We start from the raw sequence: 18,399 nt of genomic DNA, 5'->3' as shown, positions 1-18,399 counted from the left end.
TCAAACACAGAGACAGGCCCTACTCAAACACAGAGACAGGCCCTACTCAAACACAGAGACAGGCCATACTCAAACACAGAGACAGGCCATACTCAAACACAGAGACAGCCCCTACTCAAACACAGAGACAGACCCTACTCAAACACAGAGACAGGCCCTACTCAAACACAGAGCGGCCCTACCAACACAGGACAGGCCCTACTCAATCCAACAGATACGGCCCTACTCAGAACACAGATACAGCCCCCTACTACCAAGCATCACAGAGACAGACCCTACTCAAACACAGAGACAGGCCCTACTCAAACACAGAGACAGGCCCTACTCAAACACAGAGACAGGCCCTGCCCATGAACACAGGCCCCGCCCTTAAAAACATGCTCCGCCTAAATGTAGAGACAAGCTCCACCCATGGAGACAGAGACAGGCCCTTCCTATAAACAGAGACGGCCTTCGCCCAAACAGAGAAGCCTTCAAACTGAACACGGATACAGGCTCCCTCCCCACGGCTCCACCCAGACATTTGCCATTGGTCTGTACGTCAGTCCTTTCCCTTAGCCCCGCCCACGTCACCACTCTCGGTCTGAATACGAGGTGTGACAGCGGAGACAGTGATGGCGGCTGACAGCGAGAGAGGTTTTCTTGCAAATGGAAAGGTGGGAAAGAGGAGAGAGGAGCCCCTCCAAATGTGCACTCAGACGTACCCTCGGGTTAGAGATCCACCAAGTGTCAGTTTCGGTTAACGCAAACAGGGGGGGGCGGAACTGCGCGGAATGAAACGGGACAAAATGGAAGCGATGTGGCGGTTAGTGGCGTTCCAGCACACGCCGGGGCGGTTGGGCATTTTAGCGGCACCGTGTTCTGACACAGCCCGCGCGTGAATGACACCGCCCCCGGAGACGAGACCCGCGGAATGTGGCGAGAGGGAGGCAAGGCACCAGGTAGCCATGGCAACGGGCCAGAATCACAGCAAGAGATCGGGGGGAAGAATGTCAACAAGCCCTAGAGAGGGACAAGCTGACGCGAAGAGAGAGAGAGAGTGAGGGAGAGAGAGAGAGAGAGAAAGTGAGGGATAGTGATAGACAGAGAAAGAAGGAGGCTCAGCTTCCCGTATACGCACTAAGCCATGGTGACCACTCTCACATGGGAATAACTGAAGTTGGGCTTCAGTATCAGATTACATGATGCAGTTTGAACGACTTGGGGGATGGGGAGCAGCGTGCGTGTGCGAGTGTGTGCGAGTGAAAGTGTGCGCGCATGTGTGTGCGTGTGAATGTGTACGCGGTGTGAGTCACTTGCTCTGTGGTGTAGAGGTGGGGGTGGCGGAAATGGCGCATCATGGCTGGGTCTACCAGTTTGCCTCCACCATGTGACATGCAGAGATTTAAACTTGTATTTCAATGCTTATCCTCCAGGGGTCCCCGTAGGCACTCAAACAGCATAGTTAAGTGACTAATCATACAATTGAGTTTCTAATTGAGACATTTATGAGCAATTAGTTGATCTAATATGGGGAGACTCAGGAAGGAAAGCGAACATGGATGGAAGTTTAAATGCTATGAAAAGCGTATCTTTGAGCCAGCGGGCCTCACTCCTGGTCCTGAAGAACTGTAGGGTCTGCTGGCCTTTGCTGTAACCCAGCACTTGAGTAGCACAGCAGCTGAACAGTTAAAGCGGTTGATTACACAATTAACTCAGGTCACTTGGTTTCTTGGGTCTGAATCGATCGCTGATCTTAATAAAAACACAAAAACCAGCAGACTCCGCGGCTCTCCAGGACCGGGATTGAGTATCGATGCAGTAAAAAGAAAAATGCATCCATACCAAGCAGGGGTGTCTAATCTTATCTGAAAAAGGCTGGTGTGGGTGCAGGTTTTTGTTTTAGCCCAGCACTAAGGCACCTGATTCTACTTAAAGTCTTGATTGAAGACCATGATTAATTAGTTCATTAGATGAGTCATTGATACATTTTTTTTTATTTAACTTTTTTGTGCAAGTTAAATGTTATATAACTGTTTTCATTTTTAATGTGGGCATTTCTCACTTCTTCTAACAATGCACCTGTATGACACTTAAAAATATTGCAACATGTCTACAGTAGCAAGTAATCAAACTGAATTTAACAGGTGCTGCTTGCAAAGATCGCTATAAATCATTGTCTGTGCTTAATTAGTGCCAATTACTTAACGTATAATGTTGACGTTGTGCAAACTTTATAATTGTCTGAGAAGGGGCTTGACAAAGAGGCCATTGTGACCTCTAGCTGTTGGAGGACTGAAGCATCATACGAGAAAAAGAGACAAACTGATGGCCCTAATCATGACCTATTCCACCTATTCCAGCACTGCTCAACCCTCAAGCTCTTATTCTGAAGAATTCTTAATGAAGCCTCTGCAAGGAGCACGATACAAAATTAAGAGCCGATTTTACACAATATTCTTCTCCGCATCTTTTTCTCTTTGCGTGAAAACACGGGAGCCTGCCCCCCCCCAGTTCCTCCGGCAGCGCACCTCGCGTCAAGCGGCCGGCTCATTTCCATACCGCTGAGACAACATGTTCCTCGCGCATCGCGGCGGCCAGCGGAGCCAGGAGCAGATGCCAACCCCTGGGACTCGCTCCCGCTCTCTCCTTCCTTCCATCTCTCTCTCTCCCTCTCCCTCCCTCTCCCTCTCCCTCTCTGTCTTTTTCTCTCACCCACTCTCTCCATCTCCCTCCTACTGTTTCTGTTCCCTCTCTTCATCTCTCTCTACCTCTCCCGCCTCCTTTCCTCTCTGAGCTTCAGTCTTCAATTAAATTTCGATTTCCATCGCATCATTAGTGGGACACATTTGCATAACTTTGCGGTGCTTTAAGTAATAACACATAAACCTCAGCAGAAACCTCAGCTTCACTTTATGCAGCCTCTTCGACTTTATTCAACCGCTTTCCCTCTTCCTGTCTCATTGCCTCGCTTTCTCTCTCTCTTTCGCTCTCCCTCACTTTCCTTTTCTCTCGTCCGGTAGAGATCGACTTGTGCTTCCCGAGCGACACTTGATTCTCCCAGAGGTCACAGGGTCACTGGGACACACAGAGTAATCCTCTCTGTCACCTCAGTGTCTGCGATTGGCTAATACACCACCCACCAGCCCCTCCCCCTTCACCACCTTCACACGCTGCTGCTTCCTGTGGAAAACAATCCCCTATTTAAAAAGGGGCTCTCGGTTCGGCAGGCGAAGAAGAAGATATGAAAATCAATAGTTGCCGTAAAGAGCTAAGATTTGAGACGTCTCGTTCCTGGAGTATCGATGGGGCAGATTTTATTTAAATGAAAGGACTTCTTGGATAGGGCAGTGATCTCTGCTATTTTTACAGAGAGAGGGTAGTTTATTTAGGGTAAATTTAGGGTAGTTTAGAGTAACAGAGGTGCCCCTGCACATGAAGATACAGTGTCACGGTATTGTAGTTTTCAAACTCTACAAACTTTCTGCTCGTAGGGTTGTAGCAACACTGAGCGGTGCAAATAATGGTGACGACCCCATGACCTCTGACCCCTGCTTTACTGGGACACGCCCACAGAGCCACTCTCAACAGCTCACACTCTCAACCACTCACACAAGCCGTACGGACGTAAAGACGGAAGCACTTTTGCTCCTCTTGGCTGCTTAGTCATGCTGTTGTTCTTGCCTGTGCGCACGCTCATTATGAAAAGCACGATGTGGCCAATGAGGCCAGTGAAGGGAATGCAGGGACAGCTCTCTGATTGGACAGGACAAACACTGGTAGGACACACAGTGGGTCTGAATTACGCCGTGTAAATATGTATGTAAAACCTTATTTTCCCCGGAGCGAATGCTACACCTCAGCCCTCTCTGAGCACAGTACCGGAGGAATGGACAGTCCCTGAGATGCCCATCACTGAGTGTTCAGTAGGCTGTGCCGTAATGATGGTTACTCTTCATTAGCATGACCATCCTTATCAACATCATCATCATCATCATTACCATCATCATAATCATTATCAGTATAATCATAATCAGTATAATCATCATCATCAACATCATTGACGCTAATACTGTCAGCCATTAATTTGACTTGTTTTTTTACCTGCGAAAACTGTGCTGTGGGAAGGAAATCCATATTGCAGGAGAGGAGAGGGGAGGAGCTGATGACAGCTCAGTTAGCGGAGCGGGAAACATTTAAGCAGCTCAGAAGGCACCGGGCTAACGGGCTTCACTTCCCTTCTGTGGATAGGACTGTTATGAGTGAGTGGGACAGTGGTGCGAGGCTGTGTGTGTGCGCGCGTGAGGCACAATGAGTGTGTATGGCTGAGGGGCGGGTTTATGAGTCGTATGGGGACAGCGAGTGTGTATAGTTGGTATAATGTTTGCATTGCCTGTGATTGTATTTCTTTGGCAATACATCAAGCATCTTGTCAAGCTTTGAGGCCTTTTGAATGAAACTGAAATATGCGTTAGAGAGAGGGTTGCTCTCGTACTGCAAGGTGCGTGCGTGTTTATGTGAGCGTGCGTGCGCATGTCTGTGTTTGTGTGGCCCGCGGTGCTTGTTGATGAGAGCACATCGTGATGTGCGTAAGAAGACAGCGTGTGTGTGTGCAGGTGTGTGTGCGCGTGCACGAGAGAGCGGTGATTATGCGTGTGTCTGTGCACGTGCTCGCTGTGCAAGCGTCGCAGGGTGACTCACTTTCCTCTCCTTGTCTCCGTACTCCAGTCCCAGTGTGTCCATGGCACGGACAATGGCTGCCAGGGACTGGATGGTGTTGCTGTAGACCACGGGCTTGTACTGCTTCACATCGTCCCCAGAGAAGCCATCCTCATGGATAATCCTGCAGAGTGAGAGAGAGAGAGAGAGAGAGAGAGAGGCCACGCCCATTACAACAGTACTCCCCCTCCTCCTGCTACCTCAACTCCACCTCCATATTTACCAGTTTCTGCTTTCTTCATTATTTAAAACATTCCAATCGTTTAGTGGCCGTAACATGACTCATGAGCTGCAGCTGCCGTGTGAACATGCATTTATGGTGAAAATTTCGCTTTGGTTTGACACAGGAGTGAATCAGCGAGGTTAAGAACTTAAGCCAGAATAATTGATTTCTGCAAAAGACCAGCACTCACTCTGAGCCTCCAGGGCTGCAGTTGTACAGCCCTGCAACAATTTCACGCACAACATAAAAACAGCTCCAGGTTTGAACCTGTCCCAAGAATTGTAATAAACAGTCAATTGACCAGTCTCTTGCTATGGACAAAAAATTCAATAGGTTAATTTAAGCCAGTGACTGGCAGCGTACGTAGCTCCAACCTTTCTGAGTTTTGAGGACCTTCTATGACCCAAAGAAATAAAAATATCTATGTTTGCCTGGGGAGTATTCTATCACTTGTATTTGTTTATCAGATCCCCGCAGATTCTGACCAGGTGGCTCAGCTAACCTTAATTGTTGTTATTGAATTAAGTACCTCAGGCCACATACTTATTTGAATAGCTAATTAATCTCAGTTAGGATGAAGGCGAATCTGTCTCTCCAATTTGCTGAATAGGCACATCAATGAATAAATGAACGAACCAATCACAGTCACGTTTTATCAAACAAGCCTCCCAGCTACGAAACTTCTGCCACGAAGGAAGATCTCGCAGATCAAAAGAAGTATTTAATTCACAGCAACAACCCAATTTAAGATCTGGCCTTGAAAGCAAAATACTGTGTACAGCAGGCTTGGTTAGGATACATACACACCATCACACACACACACACACGTATATATCTACCAGCATGCTATCAGGAAAGTGTAAAATGAGATTACCTTTGCCATATGACTATACTAGCGATTCCCCACTGGTGGGACAAATCCCATAGTCACACACTAACAGGATTATAATGGCCCGTAACCATAAGTATATAAGCTTTCACAAATACACAAACTGTGTATACATGTTACATGCATTATAAATATTTCGACTGCTGACGGTAGCAGCAGGATGAGTACTGAAGGGTACAGACCCATCTAAGCTGCTCAGATCCACCCAAATGCTTCAAAACCCATTGAACAGCGCTTCACCTTGCAGCAGGGCAATGACCCCAAACACACTCCCAAATGCAATCAAGGAGTTTTTTCAGGGCCAACAAGTAGAATGTTCTTGTCGGGCTAAGTCAATCACCCAACCGGAATCTAATTGAACATCCGTTTTACTTGCTGAAGACAAGACTGAAGGCAAAAATCCCCCAAAGCCAACAGGAACTGAACATGACTGCAGTACAGGCCTGGCAGAGCATCACCAGGGAAGATGCCCAGCATCTATTGATGTCTATGGGTCACAAGCCTCAGTAAAAGATTTGCAAACAAGTACTAAAGGAGGGCTATGGTTCCCACATGGATTACTGGATGTGGATGTAACCTCATATTTATTGTTTCATTTCAAATCCAATGTGCTGGACTACAGAGCCGAAACAAGAAAAATTGTCCAAATACTTACGGGCTGTACTGTACATGTGCACGCACATTCACACATTCCCACACTCCTACACACTGAGCCTGCTTCAGGTCATGGAAAATACGAATCTTAAGTTTTGCTTGTTCATTTTCCTTTTATTCCTGTCTACGCCCATCCAGCCCTGCTCAAAGTTCAGTTTAGTTCATTTATTTGACGATTCACTTTTAAAAGGACACTTACATGTTTGCAAACGCCAATGTACACGCACAATTAAAAGAGCATCAAGGATAAGACAAAAAAAGTCACAGGACTTATTTCCATTGTGTGAACTCCACTGGCGGGGCAAGCACACATTTCATCATTGCCAGTGCTGATCGAAAACATGCACCTTGCTTGCGCCACAATTCAGTGAAGATTAAAACACGCAAAATCACTAGGCTTTCTTCATCACTGCTGAGACAGGACTTTGTGGAACATTCTTATAGCATAATACAGTGACATTGTGAAAGGCATATACATGTTTTTATTACTGTGCGTAAAATAAATGTAGTCTATCTGGAGATATAGACTCATTAACATGGGTTTGAAAACCCATCACAAACTCGTAGAGTAAATGAGTAAAGTGCACTTCTCTAAATGATGAGTGATAAATGTAACAAACTTACACCGTAAAAAAAGGTTTAAATACGTTTGTTTTCTGAAACGTGTTCCACAGTTCACAGGAGGATGAAAGAGCTGGGACGTTAAAGAGCACAGTCACGTTACGAAACCCCACTTCCCCAGAACACTGTGTCATCTCTGCTGGGTAACTCCTGTGCTTCCCCCCCGACCACTTCCTGCCTCTGACCACACCACCAAACGGACTGGGGTGCCGATGTCGCAACGACGCCGCGATGCTGAAACAGCGTTCAGCAACGGCACTGTGGAAGGGCTGATGATGTAATGGTCTGTACGGAGATTCGGAGACCGCTAGAGCCTACACCCGGACGCAATGCCCTTTAAACACACCTGGAACACAGGCCTGATGCTGGGGGCATGGAATCGCGCTTTCCGGAATTTTCCACTACCACAAAGTTCCCCACTTTCAAACCAAACAGCACACGCTTCTAAAAAATACATTCAATACCAGAAGCAAAATTCCCTTCGAACAGTCTGATGTTGTGGTTACACTGAACTGGCTGCAGGTTTGGTTTCCTCTCTCAGATCTCCATGGAAAAGAATAGTTTCACCAAACACTGCATTGAAAAAAGGAACAGAATTAACAGTCATGCCGTAAGGTTAGGGTTAGGCAAATACTGTGACATCTGGGCTGTTTCTGTTCCTATTCTCCACAGCTTGGAGCACGCGGAGGAGGCAGCTGACTGCATGACTCGGCAGTTTTACAAATACCGTCTCCCTGTGAGTGACAAGGTAACGGGGCGGTGGGCGGGGCGTGATGGGGAGGGGCCTATTCTGTCATTTTGTTTTTTGGGAAAGCACAGAAAAACATGGAGAAGATTTGGAGAGATAATCTGCTTCACACGGATGCTACTCTCCTCCCCTCTCTCATCCTCTCTAATGGCCTCTCCCCCACTCTCTCTACCTCCCTTCTCTGTCTCCTCTCCCCTCTCCCTCTCCCCCCCTCCCTCTCCCCCTCTCCCCCTCTCTCTCTCTCTTCCTCTCTCGTGGACATGTGTGATTTTTTGTTTGGGGGCGATATATTTGGCGGCGGAGTAGCGAGCCAACCCCGCGGTCGCGCTCGGCCGACCGGGCGGCCATGAACACCTGGGAGAATACCGTCGCCTCGTTAGAGCGACCCGCCCCGAAAAACCGCGCCCGCGTTTGGACGCTTCCCCCCGCCCGGAGCGTTCCCGCCTCCGTGTCGTCTATCAGACGGCCGGCTGGCACGCGTTCCGGTTCGGGGGGCCGCGTTTGCACGCCGCACGCCACGCACGTTCACTCGCCCGCCTGTAAGTCAGGGTAAGCTGTGAACTGTGGTGCTGTTCTGACTGGCAGCGATGGGAGAATGGGGTTTCAGGAGTCCCGTAATGAGCGGAGCTACGAGGGGGATGTCAGTCAGTGACTCGCTTGAGCCAATCAAATGGTTTTGCGCTCCACGGATCAGCAGGATCAAGTCGGTGACTGGCCAATAGCGTGAAGCAGCGTTGACTACTTGACGTTGCGCTGAAACTGCACCACGACCACTGGTCCACACCGCTGCTCTGGCCGCTGACCAGTCCATGCCCTCATGCTGGGTCTTGACCGTACGGCCAGGAAGGAATCACAGTGTCCCATCACCCTCCAAACCCGCAATGTTGCACCAACACTGCGACAGTGTTCATCGCGCACTTTGTAGCTTTAATGACTGCAATCCGAGCTTCTGTCCTCTGTAAGGTAGCTGCTAAATTATTCATATGATAAAAATAACACCTGCCATTTGATTAAGACCTCAAAGTCAAAACACAAATAAGGACGGGCTGTGAATGATCAGATTTCTGTGGAGGAGGCGTGGGGGAGGGTCACTGGATCTCAAATCTGAGGACGGAAACGCGTAGCATACTGTAGTCTTCAGTGCCATTCCAAGGGACACTAGTGTGGCAGGGCGGGGTAACAGGCATATAGAGACAATGGAGACAGATGACCCTACGCTTCCTCAGCAAAACCCACCCTCTCCCAAAACAGACCCTCTACCCCTTCATGTAAGGTGTAATTAGGTCACGCATATGCCTGTGTGTGTGTATAATGTGCATGAATGTGCATCTGGCCTTCACCTCCGTGTGTGTGTGTGTGTGTGTAGGTGTGTGTGGGTGTGTGTGTCTGTGTTGTCCACGTGGGCATGTAATTGAAATCAAGAGCCTTCTAATCATAGACACTTCCTTAATATTCCCAGGACTGATTACACACATTAATGGAGGAACTTCATGACCCAAACATTTCATATTTTTTGAACTGAATCCCGTGATTACATTTCCAGTCCGGTACTAAACCCTCTCTCCTCTGATAACTGCCATTTAACTTAACAATGTGAAGTGTGGCTTATCGAGTCCTTTGAGGACACGGCTGGTCTTCAAGTGTCAGTTGCCCGCATCACCCGCCACTGACAGAACTTTTCCAGTCTCAGCGCTACAACGTTAAGCTCCTCCCAAAAGCTGTCAATTTCATCATTATTTCCTTCTGTGCTGCACGAAGCCGGAGGCCTAAAGGAACACAGATCTTGCCTCATTATAATCTCACCCTCCAGCAAACTTGATGCAACGGCGCTCATTAAAGTGAAAGGCTCGGAGAGTGAGAGTGTGAGCGAGAGAGAGAGAGAGAGAGAGAGAGAGAGAGAGAAGAGGGGCAGTGAGCGAAAGCATTAAAGAAAGAGAGTAAATGAGAGAGAGAGAGGCCAGGGCTAGTCAAGCTTGGCCCTGGACGGTGCATTTGTTCAGAGTGAGAAAGAGAGAGAGAGAGAGAGAGAGAGAGAGAGAGAGAGAGAGAGAGAGAGAGAACAAGCGAGAGAGGGAAGCTGGTAAATTTGCCGAGGGAGACGGAGAAGCGAAGTGGCGTGTGACGCGTAAGAGGAGTCCCCGTGCTCTCTGTGCGCGAGGAGCGGCGCTCGCCTCTGCCTCCCGCCTCCGTCGGTCTGCCGGCGGCGTGACCCAGCTCCCACCTGTGCTCGTTACGCGCGGCCTTACCGCGGCCCGCGAATTCCACCCGCGGTCCCACCGGCACACTGGCGCTGCCCGTCTGATGCATTTTACAGGGGGAATCAAGTCCACCAGGCCAAGGCAGGTGTGGCGAGGGCGAGTGGCGGGGGGGGTGGGGTCGTGGGGGGGGGGGGGGGGGGTTATATAATGAGACAGCCTTGCACATGCTAGCAAACTACACCCTACTAGGCCACAAGAGAAGGTAGCTTTCTCACCCCAATCATACGTGTATATTGGCGCTCACTGCTACAACCTGCCGTTGATTCGGGAGAGCACAGACATGATGTCAGCCATTTCTTATCACACCGCAGTTCCCAAATCAGGTTCGTGCAGCGGAGGAAGACTCAACAGGAATACTTGCAGGCACCCAATGGACCAGTGGGGAGTGGTACGTGACTGTGTAGATACTGTGGCCTGGCCAACTGAAGCCCTCCCATCTCTGGTAACACTAGCGCCAATGGTGCCTTACCCTGCAGGGCACAGTCTTGATTCAATACCACACTGCGGGACTCGTCCATAAACAAGAACAGCACCTTAGCAGGGTGAACCACCCAACAGTCCACAAGAAGGTAACATTACAAAATACAATAATACGGCTAACACGGAAACACGTCTATCAAACATCTCACGGGAGCAGACCGAATGGTTGTCTGAGTAGTCCGTTGTCTGAGCCATCATTAGTCTGAAGTCTCTGCAGAGCAGCAGCCTGAATAACAAGCATGAGTCTGCACATTGTTTGCTCCCCAGTGCAATTAAGTTATTAGCACCAAACCTAAGCGATGTCTCCTGCCATTGTGGCTCTTCAGCAGGCTGATGAAGAGCATCACCTGCGTTTAGCAGCGATCATTTACATGCACCTGGGGGCAAACTGTGTACAGATTCAGATTCATCTTATATTATTATTATTTTTTGTATGCCTGGTGAATAGGTTGAGAAAACCTGAACAAGGACTGCCTATCTGCAGGAAGGCACGCGTTGAATTCCTGTGAAACAAGGGCTTAGATCAGGGAGCCTCCAGTTTAATCTGACAAGGGCTGGTTCGCCATGGGCTTTTGTTCAAGCCAAACACTGAAGTACGTGATTCAAATAACCAACTAATCATGGTGCACAGTCCAGGCTTTGATGAATTGAGTCGGGTGTTTTGGCCCGCGCCCACACCAGCCCTGCTCAGATAAGATCGGGGGCCCCCAGTTTAAACCAAAAGCTCAGGAAGCTGCAGCTGTAGGCCCCCAGGGCTCTTAGAGGACTCCCATAAATCATCCACAATGAGGTCTCCGTGACGGCTGCATCTGTTATACTGCAGCTCTCGGTACTTACAGGAACCGCAGCGGGAGATATTTTGTCGGGGCACCCACGAGCGCTGATTTGGGGGTTGCGCGGATCGAGCCGTTTCCTTCACTCGCGAGCACTGGGCCTCCCTGCTTTCACGAGCGTCCTCAACCGAGCCGCTAAGTGCGCCGTATCTGCACGGAACGCTGCAGCGAACTGACCTCGGGGCGCTTAAAACAATACCCGTAATTGCGCATGGGACGCCCGCCAAAGCCGCCGTTCCCAAATTGCTTTCTGATGGACAAAAGCCGTGCTGCGATTGGAGAAAGCGGCAGCGCTACCTGCAGTGATTCACAACAACTTAATCATTCGCGAGCGTGAATAGTTGACTCGGCTGTTTTTTTATTGTTGGTTTTTATTTGGCTGATTTTGTAAGGCAGCCAAGGAGAACAGTAAGTTTTGCGCAAACTGCAGTTGTTTCTAGTTGCCTCCACGTGCATTTAGACCAGTTACTTCCCGGTTTTGAATGTCCAGCCTTCTATAAAGCCTTAGAATTTAACAAATTAGATTTACTTTGATTTTTATGCACGCGATGTTCATTAGGCACAACACAGAAAATTGATAATCGACATTCTAAAGTATGATGTACTCATACTAATGGGAATATTGCTCTACAGTATTAGCCTGGTCATGTGTTAAGGGTTCTGTTATGGTCTATGTCAGACTGATGTATGCACCTTTAAAGTGTACATGGTCATAGATGTCGTTCATGGATGTCACAGACAATCAGGAAACGGATGTTTGGCCAGGACTTGCTGGGTTGGCTTTCAAGAAGAACGTCAGTTTGGCATGGGTTAAAATATGAACGTACTGTAAATAATATAGAACGTGTTAGTGCCGCCATCTTCACTCCTGGTCCTGCGGAGTCACAGGTTCCTCTGGTCTTCGTTGTTATTCGGCACGTAATTGATCGATTAAAGCAGTCAATTATTACACAATTAACTGCCCTCGCCTGGTTTCTTGGGTCTGAACTGACTGCTGATATTATGGTGAAAACAAAAACCAGCAGACTCCTGCAGCTCTCCAGAACCAGGAATGACGTTCACTGTGTTAGCGTATTGAAAGTCAGCTGAATATAAAATAAAAAGAATCCTTTTTATTTTTTATTGAAAATATGGAAATGACTTGGGTGAAATCACTAAGCCAAGCCGAGCGATCGGGATGCAGAGAGTAATTCACACTATTTTTTTTAAACCCAGCGAGACACAGTTGAAACATGAATCCATTATGCAGAGGACCTGGCGCGGCTTGGATAAAATAAACCCCCTGCTCTGACACCCCCTGGTCTCGTCTGCGCCTATCTGCCCCTGCCACTGGATACCACTTCCTGTCCCTGATTTTGTCTCCATGGAGATAAATCCCAAACACACATATCTCTCTCACATATCTGTCTCTCTCACACTCACCTTCACACAGCCCACCCAACCACCCACCCACACATATACACACACATCCCACACACACTCACCTTCAAAGTCACAAACACACACAAACACACACACTCACCTTCAAACTCACACACACACACACATACACACACACACACAGCCATGAAACACACAGTCACGATATCTGCATGCCTTCCTATAAGCCACACTTTGCCCCAACAGCACTCTGGAGCGATGCTGCTGTCATCGCCCCCCCAGACTGAGAATATTGTCCAGTCCTTTGTGACATCAGGAATAATGGGGAGGGGCTCTATTTATAACCTTCACAATCTGAGGAGAGCACAGTGCCCTAGCAGCAACAGCTTTGTCCCGTACAGGCTGTATCTCGTCCACACCTACAGGTCAACCCGAGGCACAGACACTCTCTCACACACACATTTGCATGCACAGAGGGACAGGGAATCAGAGCCATAGATGTAGAATTACAGGATCAGCCCCGTTAGCAGCTGTGGCTGGATAATGTGTGTACCGTACATGCAAATAGCTGGCCAGTGTGCAGTCCGGCAGGGAAATTGAGTCATTGTTCAGTTTAGCAGGAAATTCTGCAGCTACATGATTTCCATGTGAAGAATGTCAAATAAGAAACACTGCAACTAACCTTGTAGCCCTATATCTTTGTGAAAACAAATTCCTCTGTCGAACTGTTGAATAGAGGGACTGGGGTTCAGAGCAAAAACTATATATATACTAGATTTGACCCACCATTTGAAATACAGTGGTCTGATACACCATATTCAAAAGTCTGGTAGCCATGATGAGTTCTTGGTAGAAATTCTAATGTAACTAGCTATATTTGCTTTGGCAGAACAAATATCAAATGTAAAGACTGCAAACCAGTCTAGTAATATTATACAGACATGCAACACTCCTGCTGCTCTGACGCACAGGTGAATCAGAACTAAAGCATCCTCTACGATTCTTTCTATCACCTACACCCTTTTCCTGAAACTAGACCTGCAGAGAGGAACTATGCAGAGATAAAAGAACAGCAGGAGCCTCTGAATTAGAAAACTGGAAGATGATACTGCGATCAAATTTTAAACTCGGGGACATTGGGACAATGAGGAGAGGAAATGTTTCATTTCGATAGGGAGCATAGCTAATACACAACAGAATGCTGATTCGCACCCATTTAACAAAGATTTTAAAAAATCAATTTAAATAGCAAATTACAACTGCGAAAAGCGGAAATACCCAAAATGATAGGGGTTTGTATTTCCTCGTCCCTCGCTTGAGGGGCGAAGTCTCTGTGCAGGCCTGGAAACACACGGTCTCAGAATGACTTTGAGTCGATCTTATTGGCTACAGGTTTCACGGGGGGTGTGGGTGGGAAGGGGCTAGCGGAACGTGACTGAGATCATGGCCCTGTTCCAATCCGAAAACATGCTTGCTTCTTCATGCTCAATCGTCCTTGATTGGAGGGGGGGAATCCCCAAAGTGACCCGGATGTAAGATGGCCGCCACTAGCAAGAGCATTCCAGTGGCAATTAAACGAATGAACGGAGCATCCATACCCCCACAATCCCTCCATTTTCCTCCCTCCAACAGAGCCAACAAGCGGTGATATTACCCAAAATGCATCCTGATGCCCCCTTCGCTCTTCTGACTTCCGTTTTAATTGAGCCTTTCTTTCTTGGTAGAATGTCAGATAAGCAAACTGTAACTGTGTAACTGTGTAAGAACTGTAGTAATGTTAACACTGGTGTGTAAACATGAAATGTATGAGAACTATATGTTATTCTTGGGGAGAATATCAGTTAGTGTTTGTTCCAAATAACGTTAGTTTGTTTTGAACATAAGTTAGCACGGTCTTTATTTAGTCTGTAAGAGGGCTGCTTGCAAGAGCTTACTGTATAGGTTAAAAACCTTATAATGTTATAACATTGGCTTGTGTTATCATTCTATTGTTGTGTCTTTCATTATGTTTTTCTGTATGTTTTTTACGGTTTTATTTACAGACTTGTCTGATACAAGAATTTCCTTGAGGGGATAACTAATAAAACCGATTAACATTAAGCCTGCTAGCATGCTGAGTTAGGTTACATCTAAAGTTTTCTGGGCCAGTGAAATAATGTAGCTTGTGAGTTTGTGTTTAGTTTTCATGTTTTGGCGTTCATATAGGCTAGTACTGCGAACTTTATCTTGTACAGTTTGACATATTTGACTGGTTGAAACTGAAACTTTTCTTTGAGAACACGGTTTACACATTCACCATTATTTTTGCATAATAAAATTTATGTAAATGCATATCGAACAATATCAAACAATATCAAATATAGTTGGTAAAATACAATGTAAACATGCATTTATTGTTAATAAACAGGCTATATGAAATAGACTAGAGGAAACCCTTTTGACTGGATACACCAATTAACTGTATGTGTTTCATTACATATGAACATTAATCTGCCAATGTTGTCCACAAAGCAGACTAAACCCTACAAAAGCAGTGCCATTAAGAAACTGTAAGGTGAGAAGACAAATCAATATGGCTGAAATGGAAGGAATTAAATTTAAGGATCAGAAAAACGACCGTGATAGAAAAAAAATCATGTAGATCATCCCCCTAATGATAAGACTATTTAATGAAATTTGATAACGTGTTTATTAACAATATAAAAGCACATTTATCGTGGCCTTCTGCAAGTTGCTTTTAGTGTAATTATTTCTACCCATTTGTAATCGTTAAGATACGCACTTGATATCATTGTATAGCCTGCGCGTTCATATAAATTGTATCATGTGTGAATAATAACCGAACGCTCAGTGCTGTATAGGTACGGCGCATGCCCTGCCAAGGCAGACTGGGCAGATGGCATACCTGCCATCCCAATGTCAAAGGCATAAAACGTATGTCCCTAATGGCCCACCGTATAAATGTCCTTTTTTCTGCTGAGGAATGTTAAAGAGAGGAAGAATAACCATGTTCCAAATTAAAATAGCTCATACCCCTCTCCTCCATCACTCCCCCCCCCCCCCTTTCGGGAAAGGCTCACTCCATTGGAGGGGAGAAGAGAAGGGAGCATTTTCATTTGGATTGGAATGCAGCCCATGCAAATGGAAGGAGAGGCTTGATGACACGGCCTCAGACATTCCGTCCGTCAGGGAGGGGACCCGCCCACTGAGCCCACCAGACCCTCCCCCCCAGCTCATTACACGAGAGGATGGGCTGGTCTGAGTGAGGGGTGAGTGAGCTTTCATGAACTCCGTGATGGGTGCTTCTGAAATGAGCTGTCAATCGCTACCTTGACCCATTGGACGCAGCAAAATTCCAGCCGATTACTGTACACTATTTTCACCAAAATCACGAATAACATCTGAGTAGCATTTTGGCTACTAAAATGTTCCATTAAACATTCTCTGGGATCTGGAGCAGTTTTTCAACATTTTACAGGCATCTAAAGGGCTCAAGCAATTCAGAGTCATACATGACCCAGGTCTAGGTGGCGGGGGAATGGGGCACAAACCTGGTGGCAATCTATACAGATCCAGTTATATGAATGGATCATAGGCATTATGCTAGCCATGTAAATTATCTTGAATTCCAGACTATTGCTGAGCAAATGCCTTAATAACAATCATATTAACAACCCAACACTTTTTCACAAGCATTTGCATGACCCTAGTAATGTAGGATGTGAACTGAACTGGAAGTCGATCAGGATCAGGCACTTCTTACCCGAATATAGACCGTCAAACTGCTGCCGTGTGTGCTGTCACACCTGCGCTTCGTTATTCAGTAGCTGATGCGTGCAATTAATCATCTTCCTAAATTAATCATGCCCCCGTGCGGTGCTTAAAATCTCGTTTCACCGCCAGGGGTCACAGGGGTCACGCTTAATGAGTGGGAGTGACAGATACAATACCCACGGTGCCACGTTGCCACGGATACAGCTGCCCCTGTGAGCAAGACTGTGGCCATCGCGTTGTGTCTGCAAACGCGCAGGTGCGCACGCAAGCACTCACGTACGTGCACAAATCGCACACACACACACTGCATAATGGCATAACGTTGCAGCAACCGGGAAATTCCCGATTAATTCAGAAATGTTTTTAGATACACTATCGAGGTCTGTCGAGGGACTGACGACAGATGGAAATGAGCTTTGGACCCGTACAGTATGTCAGATATTCCCATAGCAACGGTGTCAATGTTACAAAAAAAATAATAAATGAAATAAATAAATCTCATTTTTCCCTTCATTAATGACTCAAATCTTGTTTCAACTACCTTCTAGTTTCACCTTTGACCTTTCAACGACTCCTGTAATTACTGAGGCAAGGTTACAGGAATCAATAGAAATGCAGAACATTCATTCAGAAATATCAATCTCCTTTCATGCATGGGCCAGCTTCACTACAGGTTTGGCAACAAAATATGGATCCATCATAGTCTTTCCGCACCTTAATTTAATAACCACGGCTGCGACCGAATCTCTCAGGGGATCTGCACCGGGACCTTTTCAACGCGAAGCCCTGGAAGATTGATGGCGGTAAGTTCGCGGAGATTAATAGACCCAGCGTTCGAATGCAGGGGAGCCCACAGACTGTAAACTGCTTTCAGTGATGGCAGACATCCGATTTTCGACCCCAATGTCCGGTTTTCAAATTATTTCCACCCGTCTGTGGTCCTGACCGAACAATGTAACGTCCGCTTTGAGTAATTGAAGGAAGGAATTTATGGGAAGTTTGTAATGAATTACAGTGTCAAATTTGACCCTGATAGAACAGCCACCAGGGCTGACGCCAGTTCTGAGAGGGACAACCCCCCCACACGCACCCCCCAGTGGTCCGACAGCTCCCGATCTTGTTCGCGATTAGGATCCTCCCAGCTGGGCATGTTGTCCGGTTTCAAAAAATTCTAAATCTGGCAACCTCAACTGTGCCGCAGACTCTGGGAAATGTAGGGTAGAGCAGCACTAACAACCACAGCGGTTGGCATACCTGTAAAGACACCCCTCGCCCATCGCAGAGCAGGGAAATTCACCTCAGAGGCTGCACCTCTGTACTGGGCCACCATGATGGAATGTGTTAAAGGGGCGTGGGGGGAGAGTGTTAGTCGAACTGGATGGGGTCACCTTACACGCAGATGAATAATGCAAATGGAACAGCATCGTTAGGGACTACATCTCCCTCTTCATCCCGCTGTGTGTCGCACGGGGGGTAATGAGTCCCCTTCTCCGCTTTCACTTTCAACCCCCGCTCCCCTCCCCCTTCCCCGGCTTTTTGGTAATTTGTCTTCCTGCGCGGAAGAAGCAAGAAAGTCAGGGCAATCCACTGTCCCCCTTGAAATTTAAATTAGAAGCTTGGGGTGGGGAGGTGCTATGTTTGCCATTAAGAGGCTCTGTTCACCTCTACCTGAGAACATGGAGCTGGGGGGGGGGGGCCGGGCGGGGGGGGCACCGGTGATAAGCGGTGCCTGGATATTTTTTAACTGGTCCCAAAGGGACCCAGTTAGGGATATGAAAATTTTCAAACACACTAAATATGCATTTCCATGTGTGTATATTATGTATAATACAGGTTTCTGG

At 47.2% G+C, this 18,399-nt stretch overlaps 1 protein-coding gene across 2 annotated transcripts in view; it reads right to left on the bottom strand.

The window, feature by feature from the left end:
- LOC135254861 (guanine nucleotide-binding protein G(o) subunit alpha) overlaps positions 1-18,399 on the bottom strand; it is a 111,003-nt gene that overhangs the window by 75,497 nt on the left and 17,107 nt on the right. For both annotated transcript variants that reach the window (XM_064335429.1, XM_064335430.1), the window contains exon 3: positions 4,681-4,822. In XM_064335429.1, the coding sequence (XP_064191499.1) occupies positions 4,681-4,822 (142 nt within the window). The remainder of the gene's footprint in view (positions 1-4,680; positions 4,823-18,399) is intronic.

Source organism: Anguilla rostrata, chromosome 5, assembly GCF_018555375.3.
Source record: "Anguilla rostrata isolate EN2019 chromosome 5, ASM1855537v3, whole genome shotgun sequence".
Lineage (NCBI taxonomy): Eukaryota > Metazoa > Chordata > Actinopteri > Anguilliformes > Anguillidae > Anguilla > Anguilla rostrata.
The sequence above is the reverse complement of the archived record's forward strand: the minus strand, read 5'-3'. Positions and strand labels throughout refer to the sequence as shown.